At 37.2% G+C, this 26795-nt stretch overlaps 1 protein-coding gene across 5 annotated transcripts in view; it reads right to left on the bottom strand.

Annotated features, from left to right (window-relative positions):
* Positions 1-26795, bottom strand: part of CNKSR2 (connector enhancer of kinase suppressor of Ras 2) — a 270849-nt gene that overhangs the window by 22204 nt on the left and 221850 nt on the right. For all 5 annotated transcript variants that reach the window (XM_070462393.1, XM_070462394.1, XM_070462395.1 and 2 more), the window contains one exon: positions 24821-25370. In XM_070462393.1, the coding sequence (XP_070318494.1) occupies positions 24821-25370 (550 nt within the window). The remainder of the gene's footprint in view (positions 1-24820; positions 25371-26795) is intronic.

Below are 26795 nucleotides of genomic sequence, written 5' to 3'. Positions count from 1 at the left end.
GACACCAATAATAGATTTAGAACAAAGTTAGACAACCCAAAACCGAAATTAAAAAGCAGCACTTTAAGACTACTATGAACAGTACATTAAGTATGTATACTACCATTTAGGAAAACTGCCACATAATTTGAAAGGAAACATTACTTCATACTAATTGACTAAGTGGAGTATACATCATAAATGTACACAAAACCAAAACTTGACCAAGGAAAATGTCATGATGACATTTTCTTTCTCCTTATTGTAAATCTTCAGCACAGCACTAGAAAGTCTGTTTTCTCTTTGTAGAAAATCAATAAATACTTCAAAAGCAGAAACAGGAACTCTTCTTTAACAAAACAATACTTTAATTACAGAAGGCCTTGAGAACCAAGGCCTTAGTTTTAGCCATACTAGGAATGGTTTCAGATCTTAGTTGTGTGGGCAGATCTGGTCTCCATGGTGATGAGAAAGTCAGCCTGAGGAGTGGAAAGAACTGTGGTACATTGCTCCCCATAGAAACAGACAAGCTGAAATCAAATGCAGCTTCTGTATTTAGCTTCGCCAAAGCCTGAAGCTCCAGTGAAATGGTACCTTACTTCGGGAGTTACCATGGCAATCTGCTAAGAAAGGCAGGTTTATATCCACATCGTTTACTACTAAAACATCAAACCAAACGCCAGAGCATATAGGTTAAAAGTAACAATTTATTCACTAATTCTGAATTTGGTTTTCTTAAATTGGGTTAAGAAGTTTAATAGTGGCATTGTTGTTCTTACAAAATTCATATAATCTAATTCCTGCAATGCAGGAGACCTGGGTTCAATCCCTGGGTTGGGAAGATATCCTGGAGAAGGGAATGGCTATTCTTGCCTGGAGAATTTCATGGACAGAGGAGACTGGCAGGCTACAGTCCATGGGATTGCAAAGAGTCGGACATGACTGAGTGACTAACACATCTTTTTTTTTTCAAGGAACATTTTAAAAAATCTTAAGAAATGGTCCTGAACAACTTTTACTCTTCTTCAATTTCGTGTAAACATTCTGAAGGCAAATTAATCATGATACTAACATGTGTGTTCTACTTTTTACTTTATAAGGTGCTTTTTTAAAATGCAATATCTCAAAAGAAGATGTGGAAAATAGAGAATTTCACTGGAGTTCACTTTGGTAATGAATTTTTCATACTACCAACTATAAAGTACAAGTGAGAAATCTGAAGTTGGAAACACATGAAAGTGTGAATGTTGTACTCTCTAACAGGGCCTTTCAGGGCACATGAGTCAGCTTTTCAGGTTTGTAAGAGGTGATACGGAGATACATTTTATCATGAAAGAAAACATAGTCATCTATAGTCCATCAGATTTGGTACCTGTGGGTACGAGCTGGAAACATGAGTGGCATCTTCCCATTTTACTTCTAAATCTGTTGCTTCTCTATCCCTTGTACCAATCAAAAGATTAAAAAAATAAACAAAAAGATCCTTTAGCTGATACAAAAAAAAAAAAAAGGGCAGAAAGATTTGGATTATTTTAAAGAAGATGAATAAAGCAGAACTTGGAAGGGAAAACTGAAGTAACTTTGTCCACCACATGAAATACTTTTCAAATTGGTCTCAACACAATTCTTCGGAAGTAATTCTTTTTTTAATATACCAATACTAACTTGATACAAATTAGCTATGAAAGGAATCATGTCAAAGTTTAAAATACTAGGAGTTTTGACTTAACTGGGGGAATTGTTTCACTATTTATACACATCAAGGTACATGATTTTTGGATACTGATTAGTTAAAATTGGAAAGCGCACTAATTACAATTTTTAGTAATAAAGAGCCAAGTGGTGTGCAGGGCTTTGCTTTATTCTTTTGAAAGAGCGTATTAATGGTGATACTGACTTGCTATATTAAAATTTAAACATTTTAGTTTCTTTTATATGGGTCTAATATACATACAAATAAAGGAAACATCTTGCTAAATTTTAACCTGAATTAAAATGACAGATCTGAGGGGCAATATATGGTTGTGAGCATTCATTCTGCTGTCAGAAAGTTTTAGATTGAATCTCAGATGTGCTATTAACTACCAAGGAGTCCTGGATCATGCTATTAAATCAGTTTCCTCATCTAGAGGATGAGGGTATTAACAGTATTTATCTCCCAGGATCGTTGTGATGCTTAAATGGGTTATATATTATGCAAGAACCTTAGAACAGTTAGCACTCATTAAAAGTCTATTATTTGTGATAAGATAATGTGTTCAACAAACATACAAGATTTAAACAAAATGCATCCTGTTATAAATGTGTTGGTTTTACCTTAGGGAAGGCAACTCCATTACAGTATTTTTTCCATGTGGAAAAATATCTCTTCTCTCTACAGAGAGAAGAATGAAAATTCAGATTTATGGACATTCCTAGCTTTACAGATTGCATTTCAAGTCCAGACTATGCAGCATACCTTTACAGAAAAGTTAAATCACTGAAATGTCTTTCATTCAACAGACAGGTATAGTCCATAGGAAAGATGAAGAGAGTTTTCCTAAGACAATAGTGAAAGTAAAAGGACAAGTACACATAATTCAGTTATTTTATTCAGAATATCTTTGATAATGTTACTCAAAGACTGACCATTAAAGATGTTGTAAACCTGACTGAAATGAATTAAGATTTACTTAGAATGGAGGTAGCAAGTTAGAACATCTTCAATTTCTACTTCCTTACAGTTCAAGTTTCGCTCATTAAATATATTTCATTAAACAATTGAAATATATAATTGATCATATTAATACAAATGGGATTTTTACTTCCCTTATCAATGTGTGTCTCCCACTTGCCTCTAGACAGCTTACTTTACACAGTAATGTGGCTAAATGTCCAAAATTAATTTTTTTCTTTAAGCTACAAACATAAAAGAGGGATATTGAAGAGTTACTTTGCAATCAGTGCCCTCTGTGTGGGATTCTTACTGTCAAACCCAAAAGCATCACATATTTCAGCTTGCCATTATGGTGAACCATATCACCTCTGATGTATTATATAGCTCTCCATGATTACAGCTTCCTCTCCTACTTCTTCTACTATGTCTAATCTTTGAGCTAATTAAGAACACAGCTCCCTCCTGCATTCACTTCCTCATCCAGCGTGAACCACTCTAACTAGAATCCTCAATCTCCTTACCGTCTTGGATAGGTACTAATCATACACTTTCAAATATTCAACTTCTGCTTTCTTATTCCTACCTAGCCACTGGGCATTGCTAGAAGACATTATATGTCCATGCTGAGTGGCACCATTCTAAATTTGGGTATTCTGACTTTTCATCATTAAGGACCACTTGGCAGATCTCTTATTAGTGCCTGGTTAGTTCAATTTCCAATTCCCCATTGAGATGCTCCAAGTTTCCATTAGATTCTTCAAGTCCTATGGATCTTCCTTCGAACAGATAACTACTTGCTTCCACATTTGTAGAGGGGATGAAATAGCTCTCATTTGGACTGTTCAGTTTCCTAACTGGTCTCCCAATCACTTGTATGCTCTCACACCAATACATCTTCTGTACTTCTACACAGGAGAGCGACCTTTCTGAAACAGGTCTGATTACAAGCACTTTCCTACTGAGATCTCCAAATGCTCTCCATCATGCTTTTTTTGGGATACAAACCAAACTTCTGGGCATGGATTACCAAGACTTATAATTTAGTTCTTGCACAATTTTTGTCTCATCTCTACTCTTCCATATTATATGCTGTATTTTCTTAATTGTCATTTTTCTTCATTTCTACCCTTTCTGATGCTATTTATTTTTAACCACAAAGAATAGAACCACTTTTCTTTTCCTCCTGGTGAAATATTACTCATTAAGCTTAAGTCACATCCTCTGTGACCTCTTGTCTAATTTCACAAGGTAGAAATAATCAAGACCTCTTAACTACTTTCGTGAAACTTAACATGCTCCATCTTTTAGAAGACTTAATATACTGTAATGTTACATGTGGATGCTTTTCTCTCCTATTTGATGGCAAACTTACTGACTGTTTGATTTTTAAAATCTTTGTTTTTCCCACACCTAGGAGAGTGCATATTCAAGACATTGTGGTTGTTCCATAGATACTAAATTGAATTAAGTCACTAAAATAATTTTATTTTAACATCTAAGTATATGAGGTGCAGGGCTTCCCAGGTGGCTCAGTGGTAAAGAATCCACCTGTCAATGCTGAGACCTGAGTTTGATCCCTGGCTTGGAAATATCCCTTGGAGAAGGAAATGGCAATTCATTCTTGTATTCTTGCCTGTGAAATCTAACAGGAGCCTGGATGGCTACAGTCCATGGGGTTGCAAAAGAATTGGACATGACTTAGCAACTAAACAACAACAAACATGAGGTACAAGCTAAATATTCTATTATACAACCGGATAAAATGCTTTACTTCACTAGATCTTCCATTTTACTAAGAAGATCTACTTTAAATCTTTAATGTGAACTATGTGGCAGAGGGGAAAACCTTAGGAAGATAGGTTGCTGAGGTCAAAGAATGCTATTTATGGCACTGCTATGTCAAAAAAGAATGATCTAGACCTTATATGAAGTGATAGCCTAACCACTGCTAAAGGGTGTTTCCCTGCATGACCTAGATTGTCAAGTTATTCACATTTGGAGTAGATGAGGTGAGTCAAAATTTTACTAAGATTAAGGACAAGCTTTTAATTATAAGTAGAGCATATAAATACATTCTCGAAAGATCCTCTGTTGACAGAGGCTGATTAGAAGGAACTACTGCAAAAAAAAATCTTATTAACACCTTCCTAACTTGGAGACATGCTGAAAGGCGTTGCACCCTTGGGGTTTACTGCTATATGCAAAACAGTCATTTAAGACAAGTTTGAACGATTGGGTTTCTATACCACATGGCTAAGGCAAAATAAGACACCATTACAACATATCCATTTTTGTCCTTTATTGTGCCCTTCTTTGCAAGAATGTTCCCTTGATATCTCTAATTTTCTTGAAGAGATCTCTAGTCTTTCCCATTCTATTGTTTTCCTCTATTTCTTTGCATTGATCACTGAGGAAGGCTTTCTTATCTCTCCTTGCTATTCTTTGGAACTCTGCATTCAAATGGGTATATCTTTCCTTTTCTCCTTTGCCTTTTGCTTCTCTTCTTTTCTCAGCTATTTGTAAGGCCTCCTCAGACAACCATTTTGCCTTTTTTTTTTTCATAGTTCTTCAGGCACTCTGTCTGTCAGATCTAATCCCTTGAATCTGTTTGTCACTTCCACTGTATAATCGTAAGGGATTTGATTTAGGTCATACCTGATCTAGTGGTTTCCCCTACTTTCTTCAATTTAAGTCTGAATTTGGCAATAAGGAGTTCATGATCTGAGCCACAGTCAGTTCCCGGTCTTGTTTTTGCTGGCTGTATAGAGCTTCTCCATCTTCGGCTGCAAAGAATATAATCAATCTGATTTCGGTGTTGACCATCTGGTGATGTCCATGTGTAGAGTCTTCTCTTGTGTTGTTGGGAGAGTGTTTGCTATGACCAGTGCATTTTCTTTGCAAAACTGTTAGCCTTTGCCCTGCTTCATTTTGTACCCCAAGGCCAAACTTGCCTGTTACTCCAGGCAAGTATCTCTTGACTTCCTACTTTTGCATTCCAGTATCTATGTTCAAGAGTTTGCTCACATTAGTGTCCATTGAGTTGGTGATGCTATCTAACCATCTCATTCTCTGCTGCCCTCTTCTCCTTTTGCCTTCAATCTTTTCTAGCATCAGGGTCTTTTCCAATGAGTTGGCTCTTCTCATCAGGTGGCCAAAGTATTGGAGCTTCAGCTTCAGCATCAGTCCTTCCAATGAATATTCAGGGTTGATTTCCTTTAGGATTGACTGGTTTGATCTCCTTGCTATCCAAGGGACTCTCAAGAGTCTTCTCCAGCACCACAGTTCAAAAGCATCAATTCTTTGGCACTCAGCCTTCTTTATGGTCCAACTCTCACATCTGTACATGACTACTGGAAAAATCATAGCTTTGACTATACAGACCTTTGTTGGCAAAGTGATGTCTCTGCTTTTTAATATGCTGTCTAGGTTTGTCATAGCTTTTCTTCCAAGGAGCAGTGTCTTTTAATTTCATGGACTGCAGTCACCGTGGGCAGTCATTTTGGAGCTCAAGGAAATAAAATCTGTCACTGTTTCCATTTTCCTCTTCCACTTGACATGAAGTGATGGCAACGGATGCCATGATCTTAGTTTTTTTAATGTTGAGTTTCAAGCCAGCTTTTCCACTCTCCTCTTTCACCCTCATCAAGAGGCTCTTTAGTTCCTCTTCACTTTCTGCCATTAGAGTGGTATCATTTGCATATCTGAGGTTGTTGATATTTCTCCTGGCAATCTTGATTCCAACTTGTGATTCATCCAGCCTGGCATTTCACATGATGTACTCTGCACAGAGTTGAATAAGCAGGGTGACAATATACAGCCTTTTCATACTCCATTTCTAATTTTGAACCAGTCCATTGTTTCATGTCTTGTTCTAACTGTTGCTTCTTGACTTGCATACAGGTTTCTCAGAAACAGGTAAGGTGGTCTGCTATTCCCATCTCTTTAAGTATTGTCCACAGTTTAATGTAATCCACACAGTGAAAGGCTTTAGCGTAGTCAATGAAGCAGATGTTTTCCTGGAATTCCCGTGCTTTCTCCAATCCAACATATTTTGGTAATTTGATCTCTGGTTCCTCTGCCTTTTCTAAACCCAGCTTGTACATCTGGAAGTTCTTGGTTCACATACTGTTGAAGCCTAGCTTGAAGGATTTTGAGCATTACCTTACTAGCATGTGAAATGAGCACAATTGTATGGTAGTTTGAACATTCTTTGGCATTGCCCTTCTTTGGGACTGGAATGAAAATTGACCTTTTCCAGTCCTGTGGCCATTGCTGAGTTTTCCAAATTTGCTGACATATTGAGTGCAGCACTTTAACAGCATCATCTTTTAGGATTTGAAATAGCTCAGCTGGAATTCCATCACCTCCGTTAGCTTTTTTTAAGTTACACTTCCTTAGGCCCACTTGCCTTCACACTCCAGGTGGTCTGCCTCTAGGTGAGTGACCACACTGCTGTGGTTATCCAGATCACTAAGATCTTTTCTGTATAGTTCATCTGTGTATTCTTGCCACCTCTTCTTAATCTCTTCTACTTCTGTTAAGTCCTTACTGTTTCATCCTTTATCTTGGCCATCCTTGCATGAAATGTTCCCTTGATATCTCCAATTTTCTTGAAGAGATCTCTAGTCTTTCCCATTCTATTGTTTTCCTCTATTTCTTTGCATTGTTCATTGAAGAAGGCCTTCTTATCTCTCCTTGCTATTCTCTGGAACTCTGCATTCAGTTGGGTATATCTTTCCCTTTCTCTCCTTGCCTTTCACTTCTCTTCTTTCCTCAGCTATTTGTAAAGCTTCCTCAGACAACCACTTTGCCTTATTGCATTTCTTTTTCTTGGGATAGTTTTGGTCACTGCCTCTTGGACATAAGTTCTTCAGGCACTTTGTCTACCAGACCTAATCCCTTGAATCTTTGTCACCTGCACTGTATCAGGGATCTGGTTTAGGTATTCTTTAGCCATAAGAATTATAACTTCACAGGCACAATTTTTATCATTTAAACTCCACTAAACTCAACTGCAGATACAACAAAATATTCTTGAGTTTTTAGTCACTGGTCAGATATACAACCTGTAAAGGCATCATTTATGACTGCTGTTATGATTTACCTTTCAGATGATAATCAAGTGCTGCTTAACTTGGTAAAAGTAAGTAAAACAAACTGCATTATATCCCTTTTCCTTCTTTTTCTTTTTAAAACTTGAGACAGTGTGAAATAGGATAGCTATTTCATGAAAATAGTTTAACTGGCTTAAAGTCCCTAGTTTGATGTCAATCACCTCAATATACTAAAAAGATAGTTCTGAATGTCAGTAATGCATAGGACTTCCCTATACATTTCAGAAACTGAAGATTGATTTGAAGTCACCACTGGAAATATTACTGATGCTTAAACAGTGGGTCATTCATAGTCTAGTTTTCTCCTTATTATTTTTGAGGTGTATTTATTAAACTCTGAAAGCCTGAAAGTCACTGATAAATTGACTGCTCAAAATAGTAAGTGGAATTGCTGAATTTTAGCTGGAATTACAGAACAGTTATTTCTTTTTCTAATTCCCCATATTATACTAATTGGAAACCAATTTGGGGACACCCATGTCTCTTCTTCTAACAGCATGCAGTATTTTGTAAGCTATTATATAAATTCGCCCAAAAGTTTTATTTAGTATCTGTGTAGTCTTGGTTCTATGACAGTGAAGCATATGTTGTTAATATAAACCTTATTTAATACACATATGCTCAGTGAACTATTAGCAAAGTAATTTTGGAGGGCTAAATCTAGTGTGTTTGTTTGTTCATTTATTTTTACCATCAGTTTTAGTAATTATTCAGATAGGAGAGACAGATCACTAACTATGTGTGACAGTATCAAGGTACATAGACAATGTAGCTCAACCCTCCTTTTCATTAAACTGCACATGAAACCTAACCATATATTCTCTAAAAACCATATTAAAAGAGATGACCTTCAAGAAATATCCTTGTCTTTACAGATAGGCAGCACATATCTAGCACTGGACAAATTGTAGGAAGTTAATTCAATAAACAGAAATAGGAAGGTGTCACCCTATAAATTATTTCGACCAGAAATTGGTAGTATAGTTTTTTTTATTACCAAGATATTATCATTTTATATAAAAGGGCTAACATGAAGAGATCTGAATGAAGCTTGTTTCTACAATTTGAAGCTACAGTTGACAGACAGAAGATGTGACTTAGGTTACAGTGCAGAAATGCTAATTTTTAGGAACCACTGAATGTGGCTGACCAAGGAATATGGCTGATCAGGGATAGGATTTTGGGTTAAAAAAAAGTTACCAGAAATCTCTGGTATTCTTATTTCCTTACTCTTGCTAATTTCTATTAATGGCCAAGGTCTGTGTGGTTCTAATACTCTATCTTGGCACATTCTGGTATTGAGAGATGTAAGAAAAAAAGATTAAAAGTTTTACAAACTGTTCTAATGAAGTAATCTAGTTTTTATAACTCCAGTGGTGCAATTTTCAGAATAAAAAAAGCTTCTGATCAGCTTCTATGAAACCTTTTAAAGATGAACAAATATGAAACAATATAACCTGAGTTCCAATATTTTTTGCTTGTCACCAATATACTAACTATGGGGTTTAATTCATTAAAAATGAGATTAATACTTGCAAGTAATTGCTGAGTCCATTAAAGCCCTGACAATTTCATGTCACAAAAATATAAAGACATGAGTAAAATCTATTTGGAATTTACACTGAACAACAAGGGATAACTAGGTGGCACTTTAGACATGTCAGCAATACGTAAACTGTGAACTTCCATATGTTCAAGCTGGTTTTAGAAAAGGAAGAGGAACCAGAGATCAAATTACCAACATCCACTGGATCATCGAAAAAGCAAGGGAGTTCCAGAAAAACATCTATTTCTGCTTTATTGACTATGCCAAAGCCTTTGACTGTGTGAATCACAATAAACTGGGCAAAACTGAAAGAGATGGGACTACCAGACCACCTGACCTGTCTCTTGAGAAACCTGTATGCAGGTCAGGAAGCAACAGTCAGAACTGGACATGGACAACAGACTGGTTCCAAATAGGAAAAGGAGTACGTCAAGGCTGTATATTGTTACCCTGCTTATTTAACTTATATGCAGAGTACATCATGAGAAACGCTGGGCTGGAAGAAGCACAAGCTGGAATCAAGATTGCCGGGAGAAATATCAATAACCTCAGATATGCAGATGACACCACCCTTATGGCAGACAGTGAAGAGGAACTAAAAAGCCTCTTAATGAAAGTGAAGGAGGAGAGTGAAAAAGTTGGCTTAAAGCTCAACATTCAGAAAACTAAGATCATGGCATCTGGTCCCATCACTTCATGGGAAATAGATGGGGAAACAGTGTCAGACTTTATTTTTTTGGGCTCCAAAATCACTGCAGATGGTGATTGCAGCCATGAAATTAAAAGATGCTTACTCCTTGGAAGGAAAGTTATGACCAACCTAGATAGCATATTAAAATGCAGAGACATTATTTTGCAACAAAGGTCCGTCTAGTCAAGGCTGTGGTTTTTCCAGTGGTCATGTATGGATGTGAGAGATGGACTGTGAAGAAAGCTGAGCACCGAAGAATCGATGCTCCTGAACTGTGGTGTTGGAGAAGACTCTTGAGAGTCCCTTGGACTTCAAGAAGATCCAACCAGTCCATCCTAAAGGAGATCAGTCCTGGGTGTTCATTGGAAGGACTGATGCTGAAGCTGAAACTCCAATACTTTGGCCACCTCATGCGAAGAGCTGACTCATTGGAAAAGACCCTGATGCTGGGAAGGATTGGGGGCAGGAGGAGAAGGGGACGACAGAGAATGAGATGGCTGGATGGCATCACCGACTTGATGGACATGAGTTTGGGTAAACTCCGGGAGTTGGTGATGGACAGGGAGGCCTGGCACGCTGTGATTCATGGGGTCTCAAAGAGTCGGACACGACTGAGTGAATGAACTACTACTAATTGTTTCCTATTTTTCCTAGTGGCAAGGAGAGAAAAAACATAGTTGGGTATGAACACAAGATGATAAAGAATATGATTTTAAAACTTCAGAGAGTCAAACAGAAATTTTGAATGATCAGTAGTTTAAAAAAACGAAATTCTAGTAATACAAACATAAATAGTCTCAACGAGAGAAGAAAAGGAGATGTAGCTCCAGTCAAGATAGTTACAGAAAATTCCTTAGAAAAAGCTTTTAAGGAAATTCAGTTCAGTTCAGTCAGTCAGTCGTGTCCGACTCTTTGCAACCCCATAAATCGCAGCATGCCAGGCCTTCCTATCCATCACAAACTCTTGGAGTCTACCCAAACCCATGTCCATTGAGTTGGTGATGCCACCCAACCATCTCATCCTCTAGTCGTCCCCTTCTCCTCCTGCCCCCAATCCTTCCCAGCATCAGGGTCTTTTCAAATGAGTCAGCTCTTTGCATGAGGTGACCAAAGTACTGGAGTTTCAGCTTCAGCATCAGTCCTTCCAATGAACACCCAGGACTGATCTCCTTTAGGATGGACTGGTTGGATCTCCTTGCAGTCCAAGGGACTCTCAGAGAGTCTTCTCCAATACCACAGTTCAAAAGCATCAATTCTTTGGTGCTCAGCTTTCTTTATAGTCCAACTCTCACATCCATACATGACCACTGGAAAAACCATAGCCTTGACTAGACGGACCTTTGTTGGCAAAATAATGTCTCTGCTTTTTAATATGCTATCTAGGTTGGTCATAACTTTCCTTCCAAGGAGTAAGCATCTTTTAATTTCATGGCTGCAATCACCATCTGCAGTGATTTTGGAGCCCAAAAAATAAAGTCTGACACTGTTTCCCCATCTATTTCCCATGAAGTGATGGGACCAGATGCCATGATCTTAGTTTTCTGAATGTTGAGCTTTAAGCCAACTTTTTCACTCTCCTCTTTCACTTTCATTATCGGGTGGAGAGGGAGGTGGGAGGGGGGACTGGGATGGGGAGTACATGTAAATCCATGGCTAATTCATATCAATGTATAACAAAAACTACTGTAATGATGTAAAGTAATTAGCCTCCAACTAATACAAATTAAAAAAAAAAAAAAAAAAAGAGGCTTTTTAGTTCCTCTTCACTGTCTGCCATAAGGGTGGTGTCATCTGCATATCTGAGGTTATTGATATTTCTCCCGGCAATCTTGATTCCAGCTTGTGCTTCTTCCAGCCCAGCGTTTCTCATGATGTACTCTGCATATAAGTTAAATAAGCAGGGTAACAATATACAGCCTTGACGTACTCCTTTTCCTATTTGGAACCAGTCTGTTGTTCCATGTCCAGTTCTGACTGTTGCTTCCTGACCTGCATACAGGTTTCTCAAGAGACAGGTCAGGTGGTCTGGTAGTCCCATCTCTTTCAGAATTTTCCCAGTTTATTGTGATCCACACAGTCAAAGGCTTTGGCATAGTCAATAAAGCAGAAATAGATGTTTTTCTGGAACTCTCTTGCTTTAAGGAAGAGGTTACTAGAAATGAACAAGTGGAAAATAATAACAGTTGCTTGTAAGAATACCAGGAAGGCAAATGCTCAGCTGAGGATAGTGAAGAAGCTGATTACAGAGCTTAAAAAAATTTTTTTTAAGAAAAATTGAAACAGGAAGGTGTAAGTATATGACTTCAATGATATTTTAGGTGTTTCCTGGAGAAGTCTTTACACTAGAAAATTTAAAAGACATGTGTCTTGAGATAAGGGCATATCTTATCAAAAGAACTACTTTATGGTCTCTTTAAACTAGAAGAATAATTTTAGGAACTGAATGAATTTTGGAATTTATCTTAGGGTCGCCATCAGAATGCATGAGACATTGTTTAAAGAGAAAGTTCTCTTATACAAATAAACAAAACCTTGCATGGGTTCTTCAGAGAACACAGTGATCAACCTGATATAGATACATGATAAAGTTTTAGAATAGACTATTAGTGGGAGGAGTTTCATTTTTTAATTTCAGTTGAATGACCAACATGCATTCAATAAATATGAAACATTTTTAACTGGCTCCTCTCCTCCCACCCCAAACACTATCTCTAGGTTGGGAGACAAGTGGAAAGCCAAGGGCAGTGTGCCTTGCATCTGGTGAAGCTTTGCATGATAATATGGACTGATAATTTTGCTGTAATTTGGACTGAGTGATATTACTGTTAATTAGCTGGAGCCAGATAAGGATACTGAATGACAACGAAATTAGCATATATAAAATTTCAGTTTGAATGCCTCACAGCTATGTCTTTGCTCCTTTCTTCTTTAAAATGTTTTGTGTTTCCTTATTCAGTGAAGCATTTAAAAACATAGAAAGGATACTTGGAACCTTGGAGGTTTATTCAACAACAGGAGGAATGATTAGTACCATAGATTATAAAAATGAAAGTCCAAACTTTCTTAACAGGATTGAATATTGCTGGGTGAAAAGCTGAAAAGTTAAAACTTTAACAGAAAGAAAAATAAATAGTTGCATTTAGGTTAAAAATAAAGTAAATAAGTGTGGGGATGCTACTTGACATAAAAGCATCATATGAATCGACAGTGAGTAGGTGAAACTAATATAATCGTGCCCACAAAAATATCATGTCTAGATTGCTGTAACAGTTCCAGTACACATAGCAGGGAAACACTAAGAAGAAACAAGGCAGACAGATGCGGGTTACCGGCATTGTGAGTCATCTAGAACTTACGTCACAGGTTATAAAGTTACAGTGATTATATGCATTCAGCTCAGAGATGAGGCAACACAAATAATGTCCAATAACACAATTCCACTGTACACTTTTGGACATGTACAATGTGCAGACACATAAGAGAGCAAATGTGAGGCCATTATGCTGAAGAGAACCATAAAATCTTAAGAGTTAGAAGAAGCCATCACATTCAGTTGTCCCACTGACTCTTTAAGCCCTGACTGGTAGCTGGTTTTTGGTTCCTTCTTAAACACAGGGTACAGAGGAATCCTCTAAATGGAAAAAGACCAGTTATTCCACTCATGGGCAAATGCAATCATTGGAATGTTTTCCTTCATATCAATCTAAAATCACCCTCTGTGCATCTATTATGTTCTCTGGAATCTTAAAGATCATTCATCCATCTTCCACATGTCAGCCTTTCAGTATTTTTCTGATTTTCAATGTCAAGACCCACAATGAGTAGAAATTTATAAGAAGTCAGCTTTTATATCACTACCAGGAAGACCTTTTAAACTATAGACCTTTTAAACATGGAATGCCCTGTCTTTGGGGGCAGTAAGCTCTAAGTCCCTAAAATATTCAAGCAGAGACTCAAAAAAATTCATCAAGTGTATAAAGATATTTCCATATTGGGTGGGAGAATGGATATTTAAAACTCTAATTTCTATGGTGAGATAGCTAATTATTATGCCTATTTACATACAGCATGGCACTTGTTATATGCCTCCTCCAATAAAAAACAACTTATCTATTATTAAATGAATTCCTTACCGTAATATAAAACATTTAAAATGGGTTCTATAGTATTTACCAAAGAGACACTATTTACAGCAACACAAATAAAAAAAAAAAGTGTTACTTAACTAAAGAAGATTTCAAAGTTATGGCTAACTTTTCCCTTAATTATTCAGCAAAGATATTCAACATTTGTACAGAATTATTTTTGTAATTGTAAACATCTTTCTGACCTCCAGTGCTGAGGCACAATCCTTCTAATTAGGTTAATAAAAGATGATCATGAATCTTAGAATCCAGGATGCTAAATCAAGAGATGGCTGCCCAGCAACCACATAGGGTATCAGAGAATAGAATACAAAGTGAGGGGTGGGGCTTACTGTCAGAGTTGCCAGTGGGTTGTGTTGAAGCCACACAGATTCCAAGCTGTCCCTCCTCCCTGTTCTTTATAGAAAAGGCATGAAAACCCCTGTCTGTTGACATTGTTAAAGAACAAGGAGAAAACAGCAGAAATGCTGAAGGAAAAAAGGTAAAGTTTAAGTTTAGTGGTGCTGAAGTTATGGGCTATTTTCTCTCATCAAGAATCCTAAAGTGAGTGCTTTAAAATACCCATTTCATGAAGTTATAGAATCGACTCAAAATTAGGGCAACAACAACAATTTAAGAAAAATATTAAAAGAAAGGAAGCAATAAAGTCATGGATGAGAAAATTCTGGTCTTAAATGAATAGATCTTAGGTATTAAGTCAATAAAGCCTACAGATCATTTATCAGAAGAGAAAAAGCACAATAAATATACCAGATTCAAAATCATGGAAGATATGAGGTTACAAAGGTGGAAGAAAGAGAAAAATTCTGTTTAAAAAGGTTCAAATTTCCCTAAAATGGACATTCAAAATACAGTATAATTTTCTGTATTTGGTACTCTGTCAATAGTAGGCTTTTCTGATGATCAAATTCCATATTAGTTGTACTATAAAATTGGGAAGCATCTTCTCAATCATCAAAGTAATATTTACCTTGTGGTCAGTATAGTATGATGTTAGTGTAGTATCATGGCCTATATATCATACTGACCATAGATTAATATTTCTTTGATTGAGAAAAAATTCCTAATTTTATAGAAATCAATGAGAAGTTCTAGACATCTGGTTTCAGTTAATCAGCATATCTGAGTAACAAAGAAGTATTTTCCCCAACCATAATGTTTAAGGAATGACCCAAATGAGAAATAGCTTAAGAGTGATCTTATTTGACCCTAACCAGCTTTATAAATTTTGCATAAGTGATAAGTACCTTAAAATGAACAAAGAATACCTTGCAGTCTCTCTCAAAGGATCATTTTTAAATTATCAATTGGTTATTAGGGTAATTATTGGCACAGTGTAACAAGGAGGCTGAATACTTTGAATTATTTGCTCTGTTTCACGCTATCAGAAAGGTTTTTCTTATGTTTTCTTATGTTTCAAAAATAATTTACAAACTTTTGTTGTAAGTAGACTTATGAAAGAGTTAGATATACGCTTAACATAGTGCCTGGCTTGTAATAAGTAAACAGTAAATGTTTGTTGAATGAATGAATAAATACATACTTAGAACTAAATAGACTATATATTGATACAGCAAAGCAAAAATACAATACAGAGGTTTAGTTTACATTTTAGTAGGCTGAATTTAGATATTGAAATATCAGGGAATCCGGGCTTAAGAATGTTAAAGAATTTATATCTATGAAATGAATCTTAATAACTATCACTCTTATTTTCAAACATTCTATAATTTCTGTGAGATAACCTAGAAAATTGATCTTATTGGCAAATTTTGTGGTTGTAATAGAAACAAATATATATGAAATTGTCAAATTACATACCAGAGACAATAACCTTCTAGAATTCTCAAGGATGAGGTTTAAATATTAATATATTTTTAATGACCAATTGCCACTTTTGCATTTAAGATATATAATGATAGGTACCTTTTCCTTATTGAATGTTGTATTAGTGAGTATTTTCACATTAAAGACAAAATTTCAGAGTGTAAAAGATCGAGCTATTAGGATCAACTATTAGGGCTAAAGTGCATATGACTAAACACAAGAAAGTTTGAGAGGCCAGAAGGAAGGAATTTGTGAGAACACTGGGAAAAAGAAGTAAGGGAGATGGTTTAGTAAAAAGGTTAAAGCCAAAGTCACAGGTGAGAAAACTGACCACCAGACACAGTGGTTCTGAAGTCCATCTCTGAGTTCTGGCTTTGAAGGCTAGACTTGCTATGTATTAGCTACTTGGCTCTGGCTTAGCTGTTTTCATCACACATATTTGGGATAAGCTGACATTACGGGAAGACCCCTGTAAAGAAGGGTGGGAAAAAGTCATACAGCATTAAGGCACTGGGCAGGCCACCACTCTGAGTGTGTGTGTGTGAGGTGTAAGCATGAATGTACAGCCATTGTCATTTCTTCCAGCTCCTTCCATCATTTTTGAAATAGTCAACAGGTAACTGCTGCATTTTCTAGGGTGATATATGCTGGGATTGTGGCTGGGTTGTTAGGTGGTATGTAAGTAATTACACAAGACTACTGCTTATATTACAAACTAAGATCACATCAAAAAAATTTCTGAGGAAATACACTAAATTGAAACCAACTAAACCATATCATCCCTCCCTACTCACACTGAGTTACAGGAAAAAGATATATGAGAAAAACAAATTCATACAAGAATTTTTAAAGCTTTAACTTTTAAAGAAGTTACCTCTGGAGAGTAAGGAGAGAGGGTTGCTTTTTACTTTACCATTTATCATTTGATACATTTGTATCATAATGATACATTTATCATTTGATACATTTGTATCATAATGATACATTTATCATTATATTTTAATTTGTTTATTTATCTAGCAACAAGTAAGTTACTACTTTTCAATAAAACAATAAAAGAAAAACATGCAGGAAAGTTTAAAAACTTCCAATGCATGTTTTATAGTGTATCTCTATTATGTCTTAATCTATTATCTTCCAATAGTTGGTAACCATAGGAGGCAGACTTCATATACAGAGGGGGAAAAAAGGAGCATTTGTGATCTTCAGCTTTGGCAAGGGCAACCCAGATAAAAGGAGTTTAAACTTAGAACAGCTTCTCATAAAATAAGCTAGAACAAATTCTACTGAGAAACTGACTATACGCTACCACTAATCTGAAGAAAGGGGATTGCCTTTTGGTGTGTGAAAATAGTAACAACTAGCAGTGTGGCTGAACTGCATCATCTTTCTTGGGAAAACAAACTGTAAATCATAACTAGTCTTAGGAATACAGGTGACGGGTTGTCATTCTTGTATGCGAGCTTTAACTCTTCTCTGTCCACACCTTCTGCTGCTATGATGCAGCATCTAGAATTCATTCTTTAGCCAATTGAATCTGGCTTCATTACTTAGTATGAAACTTCTGAGAATATTTTCCTGGCCTATGCAGGCTATTGGCTATTTGCTAAAGTACAAGTTGCAATTTCAACACATTTTACGAATGAATCAGACGAAGTTAGGTGTTGGGTGACTTCTGAGGGAGGCAGCAGATTTTGGTAGAAAAATAAACTACCAATGGGTGCTGAAAGATCTAGTTTTTAACAATAAATTGCTTATGTAATATGTCATCTTTTTGCGGCCTTCATCTTTGAAATGAGAGTAAAACAGGAAGAAGATGATTTCAACATGGAGAAAGCAACTATAAATGAGCTATAATATCAATAGAAAGAGCAGTAATTCTAGTTATTAGTATCCTAGCTTTGTGGTACCCAGCATGAAGAATGTAGGCTGAACACATGCAGTCCTGCCCTTCCCTTTACAAGATACCCAAAATAAAGAATTTTGTAATGACTTTCTGTCACACAATGAATAAAAAATAAATTTAACTTTAACTACTATATAATAAAATGGGAAAGAATTAGTGATAAAAGGGTTACAATTATTCATTCATTCACTTACTCATTTATCCAATAGTGCCTGGTCTACTATGGGCCATATACTGTTCTGGGCACTGGATATACAAGACAAGAATAAAATCCCTGCTCTTTAGAAATTTATACATTGTTGGGTAGAGATGGAAAAGAAATCAGCTAACAGTATTTGATATTATACTCAAAGTGATAAAACTGTGAAGAATATAAAACTGGGTAGCACAACCAAGGATGAATGGTGGTGGGGGGGGCAGGGAAGGGACATCTGGGTCAGACTGGGTTGTTAGGGTATAACTCTCTAAATATCTGAACCTGAATGGCAAGATCTATAAACAAATATTTCAGTAAATATATATGAAAAAAAAAGTGAAAGTGTGAAAGTGGTGCTCAGTTGTCCAACCCTTCGTGACCTTGTGGAATGTAGCCTACTGGAGTGGGTAGCCATTCCCTTCTCCAGGGGTCTTCCTGACCCAGGGATCAAACCCAGGTCTTCCCGCATTGCAGGCAGATTCTTTACCATCTGAGTCACCAGGAAAGCCCAAATATATATGAAGTAACTTCTATTTGGAATACAAAGTTTCTTTTGAGTTCCCAAATGTCCAAAGTCAAAAAGGAAAGGAAGAGTGACTGATAAGAATGTGAAATGAGGGACATTTCTATTTTAGCTCCTAGAGCACAGCTAACATATTGTGGTGAAATATACAAAATTGCTGATACTTCATCATTTTGACCTACAAAAACAGCAATTCATATGATTCAACTCAATAGCTGGAACTGAACAAAGTTAGGTCATGTAGTCAGGTAAATGTGATTTAGTGAGGTTTGCCAGGACTAATTCACTATTTAAGTATTGTAATTGCCCTCTTTGCTAAAATCCAAATCTGCATGAAATCTACATAAATTACATAATTATAAAACATTTATTGGATAGACTTACAGTGTGTCAAAAATGGAAACTAAGTGCTTTCTGGCATTACCTCATTCGATCCTCATATAACCTCAAAAGGTAGGAACTGTTACCACATCATCTAACAATTGAGGTCTAGAGGTGTTAAATAACTTGGTCAGTCATACCATTTGGAAGTGGTAAAGCGACAAAGCAAAGATGTCAACTGAGCAATGTCTCCAGAGACTGTATTCTAGCCTTCGGTCACTCAGTGTTCATAGGAAAACATGCTTATTTATTTCAAAGGTCAACTACATATCTAACTTGTTATATTTTCAAGGTTTATGTAATATACATCCTTTTTCTGAAATGTAACATTTTATTAGGGTCAAGACTTTCAAATGATGTGATGAGATCTGGGGTGTGTGTTTGTATATATACACTGAAAGGGTAAAACACTTCTGGAACAAATATATTTGATGATACACATAATAGTACAGAGGCTCGTGTATCAATAGATAGTAATGACAGACAGTTTGGTACACTCCTTTTCTTTACGATCTTACAAATCAAGGTTAGTCTAAACTCATAATCATTTCATTTCCCTTGCTATTTAGGCAGGGGCATGTGATGCAATCTTGGCCAATGAAATCTAGGGCTAAGTCTGCTGGAAGGATCTAGGAAGTTTTGATTTTACAAAAAGTACCAAGAATAGGGTCTGATCTTTGGATGCTATCTTACGAAAAGTGATGCTCAGAGTTGTTGGCACTACAGAAAAGTTAGCTGAATCCTGACATTACAGTGCCATGACATTTATTCCAGAACAACTCCATCTCTGAACTTTTAGTAAGTTAAGATAATTAGCTTTCCCCCATCATTCACACCAAAAAAATGAGGGAGGTGTGATTAAAAATTCAACCTATAACTAATACCAGAATCATAGCTACATTCTACTTTATATCCAATCTTTAGTGTTTATGTCTCCCTAACAGTCTTTCTTCAAAATCAGTACAGTATTAAGAGAATATTTGCTTTTGCTTTCTAGAGTTTTCTTTTGTTTTTAATATTTACTTATTTATGGCTGTGTCAGATCTTCGTTGGAGCACGTGGGATCTTAGTTCCCTGATCAGGGATTGAACCCACATCCCCTGCATTGGAAGGCAGATTCTTAACCACTGGACCACCAGGGAAGTCCTGTTTTTGTTTTTTTCAATATCTATGTGTTACATAACCAGCCAAGAATGGTGTCCTTGAACTTCACAAAAGTGACATTTTTAAGGTTCTCTACTATTCTTTCTCTGACTTTTTGGTACATGTCTTTTTATTCACATTGCTTGTATATCTTTTCCATTTATTCCCTTTAGACCTGAACTGTAATTTATTATTGATGACTATGCTCTCCCAAACTCTTTGTGCTTGAGCATAATTTATCTCGACAATAAATAAACTAGTAAAATGTACTGCAACATTTATATTTTCAACTTGCTCCTTTTTTTTTCTTTAACACAATTTCCTATTCTGAGAATATCTTCCCCTTGTCCATATACTTCTTACCTGAATGTTCTTAAAAATAAAATTCATAGCATTTAGAAACTCTTCAGGAAATTACTTCAGGACTCTCAAAATGATTGAAGAGGATTAATCTATCTTCTTCTGCATGATATTAGTAGTCATTATCTAGCCTCTCTGCCTAGATTATTTAAGATATTAAGGCACTGAGCTGCACATTTTGTACAGCTCTTAAGTTACCAATGGTGTGCAATGGCTGTTGGAAAAAAAAAAAAACAACTTCAAAGCACACTTCTTGGCAGATCTCATTTTGAAAGCATCAATAAATATTCTAGCCAGATAACCTGATAGGTATTGTAGCTAGTAGGTAACATTTTATCCATCACAACTCTCATCCCTGCTAAGAAAAAAAACACACAAAAAACCCTAGGTTTTGCTTTAGATTCCTAAGACCAAACTAATAAATGTGTAAATATGAATGCTGATAGGTTATCTCTAGGACAATGAAAAAGAGCACATTATAACTTCATTGAGTACCTGGAGGCACCAAAAATGTATGGCTGATAAAGAGTGCTCTTTTAACTGCCGAGAGGGAAATCAGCAGGATTAAGGGATAAAGCTTTCAAAAACCTACTAAACTAAACTAAACTACACAGTATGGCAAGCGGAAGAGAGCTATTAGAAGCAGACTCAAGCTGTATTAACCAAAACCCTATTTTAGTGTTACGGCAGATGATTTCTGAATAAAGAATATTATATCTTTATATTTTGTCTCACAATTTTATGATTAATACTCCTTGAAAGCTGGATAGGCTGACATAATTTATAACTTAATTTCACTGAGGTATTATAAGGCCTACACCTCAGTAAGATTCCAAAGTGCTAATTGGGATAATAGGAAATTAGTTGTCTCCTCCCAAATGCCAGTGAAGTAGGTCAGGATAATTAATATGCAAGCTGACTTTTCAGTCAAAGGAAAACAAGACCGGTCTCATCTGTGTACTTTTAGTACCATCCATTTAGACTAAAATGAGTTCAACCTGAGAAAAATCACAGTGTGACTCAGTTAAAAAACTGAATTTCAAAATAAGACAAAAGGTAGTTCAACCATGAGAATATAGATTGAAGTATGCTCTAAGAAGTATGCTCCAAAGGAGACTAAATTTACACCTCCCAAGCAGGGCCAAATTCTACATGTACAAAGAAAATGAAAAAAACCATTCAGGTAACAGATGTAGGTATATCTTGCTTCTTAAATTGCTCTGTAAACTCATAAGCACTACATGATATAGATCATGAAAGGGGTCTGGTTGATGACATAATTCTTTTGTAAAAGTTTATTTCTTTTTAATTGAAGGATAATTACAGTGTTGTGTTGGTTTCTGCCATACATCAACATGAACCAACTACAGGTATATGTATGTCGCCTCCCTCCCACTTCCCACCTCATCCCACCCATCTAGGTTGTGGTGACATAATTCTTAATCCTTAAAGCTGAAGATAGGCTGTATTTTAACATTTTCTCCCATGGCTCCTTCTGTTCACTTGCCTGATATTTCCTATTTTTAATTTCTTGGCAGACTGAGAAAAAAGTTTGAAGCTAGAGACATGAAACTTACTTCCTCTGCAGGTCTGTACTTGATTAGCGCAAATTCACTTTAGTAGGTCACAACGCATGCTGGCCTTGAGCAGGACAGTTAGTAATACACTGCTGCTAGCCTTTGATTCTAACAAGCACGGCAGCCTGCTGACCTGAGTGGTAGCATCGTGAGCGCTCCGTGTGGAGGGCTATAAGTCTGAGGCTGATGGGATGGCCACAGCTTCTTTCCCGTGTATAATTTTGACTCTGTTGACATAACACCAAGCAGCCTGATTTGAATAAGCAGCCTAAAATACTTACTCCTAATGGCCAACTTAGAGCAGTCATGAATAAGACACTCCCTTTAACTAGACATTAAAGATTCTTTTGAAAACACTGATTGTTTATAGCTGATGTTTCCCAAATGAAGTGTTCATCAAATCTTACACTTCTCAATATTAGAAACAGTAATGCAGAAAAACCATCATTAATCTTCCAGGCAAGCATGAAGCGTACTGCCCTGATGAGAATGGTTTAAAGGACACTGAGACATCAAGTGGCAAGATTTACAGAAAAATACCCAGAAATAGATGGGGCTTTGCAAGACAGTGCACAGCCACCTTTGGTGAAACAGACCCGAATGCAATAGCCCAAGCTGCCCCACCATATTAAGCTGTAAAGGCAACATACGCAATACCAAGTTTACCTACACATTTCCTAGGGCTGTTCTCCCTTATTGCAATCATTCCACAAAGAGAAAGCCTGCTGAAAAAGATGGGAAGTACTGAGTAACTGCCTACTTGACCCACTTGGGAACCTGAAGAAAAAACCCACCCACTTGGAGTGCATCTGTATGGCTAAAAATACATTCAATCAACAAAACAGCAAAAAACTGACAATAGAAGAAAAAATAATCCAACACCATCTAACCAGAGATGCTCTGTAGCCTAGTGGAGCCTGAAGGAAGGGCAAGCAAAGGTCTAGCTTTGCCTTTCAGGTCCTAGGACACATATTCTCCTTTCTAGTCCTCCCTACACAATGACCAGGAGGAAGTGCTAAGTATCTAGCTTAACAGAAAAAGACAGCTTCAAAGACTTCTACGTATGGCAATGAAGGAATGTGTTGTGAACAGGATTCTCTATTTCAGAGGGCTGTGCCTAATTTCAACACAATTTGAAAATGGCAGAGATGAAGTATTTTCCCTAATGATTTGTAAAATACTGAATAAACCTCCCATACTTAGTTGCAGCAGTTATGCAGTACCCGGACAATAGTCAAAATGAGGTTTCTAACTTATCTTTAGTTAAGTTTTAGAAAACAACTCATTAATCATCCTAACATTAAAAATGTATGATCGTGCTTGCCAGAACTCCTACAGAGGCCTAACATGGTTCCTAGATCTTTCTTACACAAGACTTTTCTACAATTTCTAATAGATGTGAATGTTATGAGAGCTTGGCAGGTAATCAACTTTCCTGAACCAACAGTATACCTTTTATAATGGTCCTCATGGAGATTATGACTACAACATACTTTATATGGAAACTGCTTTAACATGTGAATTTTATTGTAAGCAACTCATATTTTGATAGTAGAAGAGGTCCACTAAATTTTCTTGTCAGTAATCTCCAAAGTAACCCTCATTTTAAATAAGCCAAACTTGAAATTGATATGAGGTTCCTGACCTGTTGGTAACCTGTGAGCTTTGAGTTGTTTTTCCAGTTGTGATGATCTTACACTAATATATCCTTTAATCGAAGTCTCATATATGTCATGAAATGGGCTGAAGGACACAGTCTGTTGGTATCCTTTAAAAAGAGAAGTCTAATGCCCTCATGGGACTAAAACAGTAACTGGTTTCATCAACACTGGCTTGGGTCATCTGCACTAACTGGCCCATATTTCATTTATTTATTTATTTAATATTTCATTTTGAATAAAGAGATTTTATACTATTTCTTCAGTATTTTACATTCAAGTCTTGGTAACTAGTAAACATATTAATTTATTTACCTACTTTTTTTGGGGGGGGGCACATAAGGCGGCTTGTAGGATCTCATTTCCCGGACCAGGGACTGAACCTGGGTTGTGGAATTTTTAATGCCAATAAGACAGAGGGTTGCTTAAATGACTTCTCTCTCTCAGGAGTTGATTCACATATATTGAGCTTTGCAATCAACATACATACCAGGCAAGTACATGGATGCTTTTGGCAAATTAGTTTCTAGAAACAGATTCTGCTGTTTGGAGTTGACAGAAATGCTATGTAAAATTTCTGCTTCAAACAATTCTTTTGGATTTTTCCTTTCAATCTTCTAATAGTGAAAAGGGAAGCTACATATGTATGTATGTATATGTATATGTATGAGTGTGTGTATTTTTTGTGTATTTACTTACTTATTCAACCAAGGTCCTCCTAACATCTGCTTGAAGCATTTATAGCTTCTTAACCCAAACTCAGAGGGCAACAACTGTGGACCAAAGGGATGATGCGTGTGAGTGAGAAGAAAGTAAGTAGATAAGAGGAGGAAGAAAAACGAATGCCATCAACCTTAAAAGGCAAATGAGTAACTGGAGAAAATAAATTATTTCTTCTAGCTGTGAGTGTCCTGAGATATAGGCTTCACTACTCATCTTTTTTCCCCACAAGTTATTCAAGTTCTGAAGGTAGGACACCAAGGGATACCTAACTTCCTATGCAGCAAGACCGTTATTTTAAGAAAAAGGGGAAACAAAATTCTGTTTTCTTAAAATACGAAGTTTGAAAAGGTTAGGAATCTGTGTGTAAGGCTAAGAATCTCCATCGACATACTTACTTTTGTCTCCTATGTTTTCCCCTGCTGCCTCCCCTTCCTCCTCCTCCTCCTCCTCCTCCTCTTCCTCCACCTCTGTGGGCTGCACGTCATCCTGCGGGTCACAGGCACTAACCGGCGCATTCAGACAGCAGTGGTTGAACCCGCTATCCCGTGGCAGAGTGAAACTTCGAGGCTTGCCCCCGTTTCCATTTAACACTTGCATCCGCTCGCTCTCAGCTAAGGGGTACGGCCCGTAGTGATCCTGGAGGTGGCACTTCTGCGTCGGCAGCGTGGACTGCCGCCTGTGCTCGGGGGAGATGGCCGCCGAGTCAGAGAAGACAGAGTCCTCCAGGGGCAGAGTCTGAAGGTAGTGTAATCCTGAGCTCGTCAGGGGCGTCTCGATTAAATCCTGCCAGGAGCGCCGCTGACTGGCTGTCTTGCGAATGGGGGACACCACACTGCTCCCAGTCACTTCCTGGCGGAACTCCTCATGGGAGGATTGCGACTGGGAGGTCTCTGTGGAGGACAGCCGGCTGTGTTTCGCTTCCACATAAGGACTGGCACAGCTCATCTGTGGAAAGGACACTCTGATCAGTCTCCCAGAAGTAACTGACCACTCTTACCACCAAGGAACACCTTTGATTCCCAGCAGGCAACATTTACTCTTTGAGTGAATGACTACTCACCTTTTCACGTATTTCAAAGGTGGGCCCCAGCTGAAATTTTCAGACTGAGACATGGATGTATTGAAATACAGCTATGCTGGGCTCTTGTGTAAAATGTGACATATTAGTGCAAAGTTTCACCACAATCAGAGTATAAGGGAATGTGAGTGCCTATGTAAGAAATATTCAGCAACTAAAAAACAAACCCCAAGTTTTAAAATCTCTATGTGTTAAAAATCCTGAAGAATTGTTGCCAAATTCATATTTCCAGATTTTAGAGAATTTGGGGATGAGAGCAAGAACAGCTTTTGGATGTAAAAACAAGGTGCTTCTCTCTAATGAGACGCAACCCTTCCTCTTCTTCAAAGGTGATGGTCTGCTCCTATGGAGCCAAGGAAAAGTTTTCTTATGGTCTTGTCAGTTCTGTGGCACACTCTAGAGAGTTAAAATGTAGAAAGGATAAGATTACACCCTGATGGGGATTAGCATCTGCCTTGAGCACAGCCTTCAGAGTACGTAGACACAAAAGAGAAGTGGGATGTTTTTATCAGTGGAATTTAAAGCTTGGGAACGTATGTCACAACACAAAGCACAACCAAGAAGGACTGGCGCCAAGTGAAGCTGTAAAAGGCCTGCAGGCGCCCTACTGGGAGAAGCCGGACGCCACCTCTGCAGGCTAACAGACCAGCCCAGGCCCTTCCTGGCAGGAGGAGCCAGGGGTGTTCAATGCAGTCATTACAACTGAGGCTGAAGTTGTGGCCAGGAAAAGCCTGACTAAGGTGAAAGTACATCTACCCCTTTGGGTAAAGGAGTTCAGTGGCATCTTCTGTGGGCAGTTTATCCTCCCACGTGTCAGTAACAATGTGGGTAGTTTCCTTCTTGAAATTCACAAGTTGCTATCATTAAAGAACAGTTTGGTCAAGCAGTTTCCCTTTCTTTGATGTTTACAAATATTTTATGTTTAAAGGTTTATTTATTTTTATCTTTTGGCTGTGCCATGAAGCATGTAGGATCTTAGTTCCCCAACCAGGGATCAAACCCATGCCCCTGCATTGGAAGTGTGGAGTTTTAACCACTGGACCACCAGGGAAGTCCCTACAGATATTTTAAAAGAATATTCAGATCCTGACTTTTTAGGGAAAGAGGGAAAATATGATACAAACTATATCTTGTTATTGACTTCATTATTTCATTTGTTTAGTTCATCCTGGCATTCTGTTGCACTGCAGCATTTATTAAGGAAATGTGTATACGGACACGTGTATACAACTCTGCATTTTTTCTACTTTTCTTCTTTTTCCCTTAGGTAAGAGACACTATCATCAAACATT

The sequence above is a fragment of the Odocoileus virginianus genome, unplaced genomic scaffold (assembly GCF_023699985.2).
Source record: "Odocoileus virginianus isolate 20LAN1187 ecotype Illinois unplaced genomic scaffold, Ovbor_1.2 Unplaced_Scaffold_4, whole genome shotgun sequence".
Classification (NCBI taxonomy): Eukaryota; Metazoa; Chordata; class Mammalia; order Artiodactyla; family Cervidae; genus Odocoileus; species Odocoileus virginianus.
Note: the sequence above shows the minus strand (reverse complement) of the source record. Positions and strands in the feature narration are given on the sequence as shown.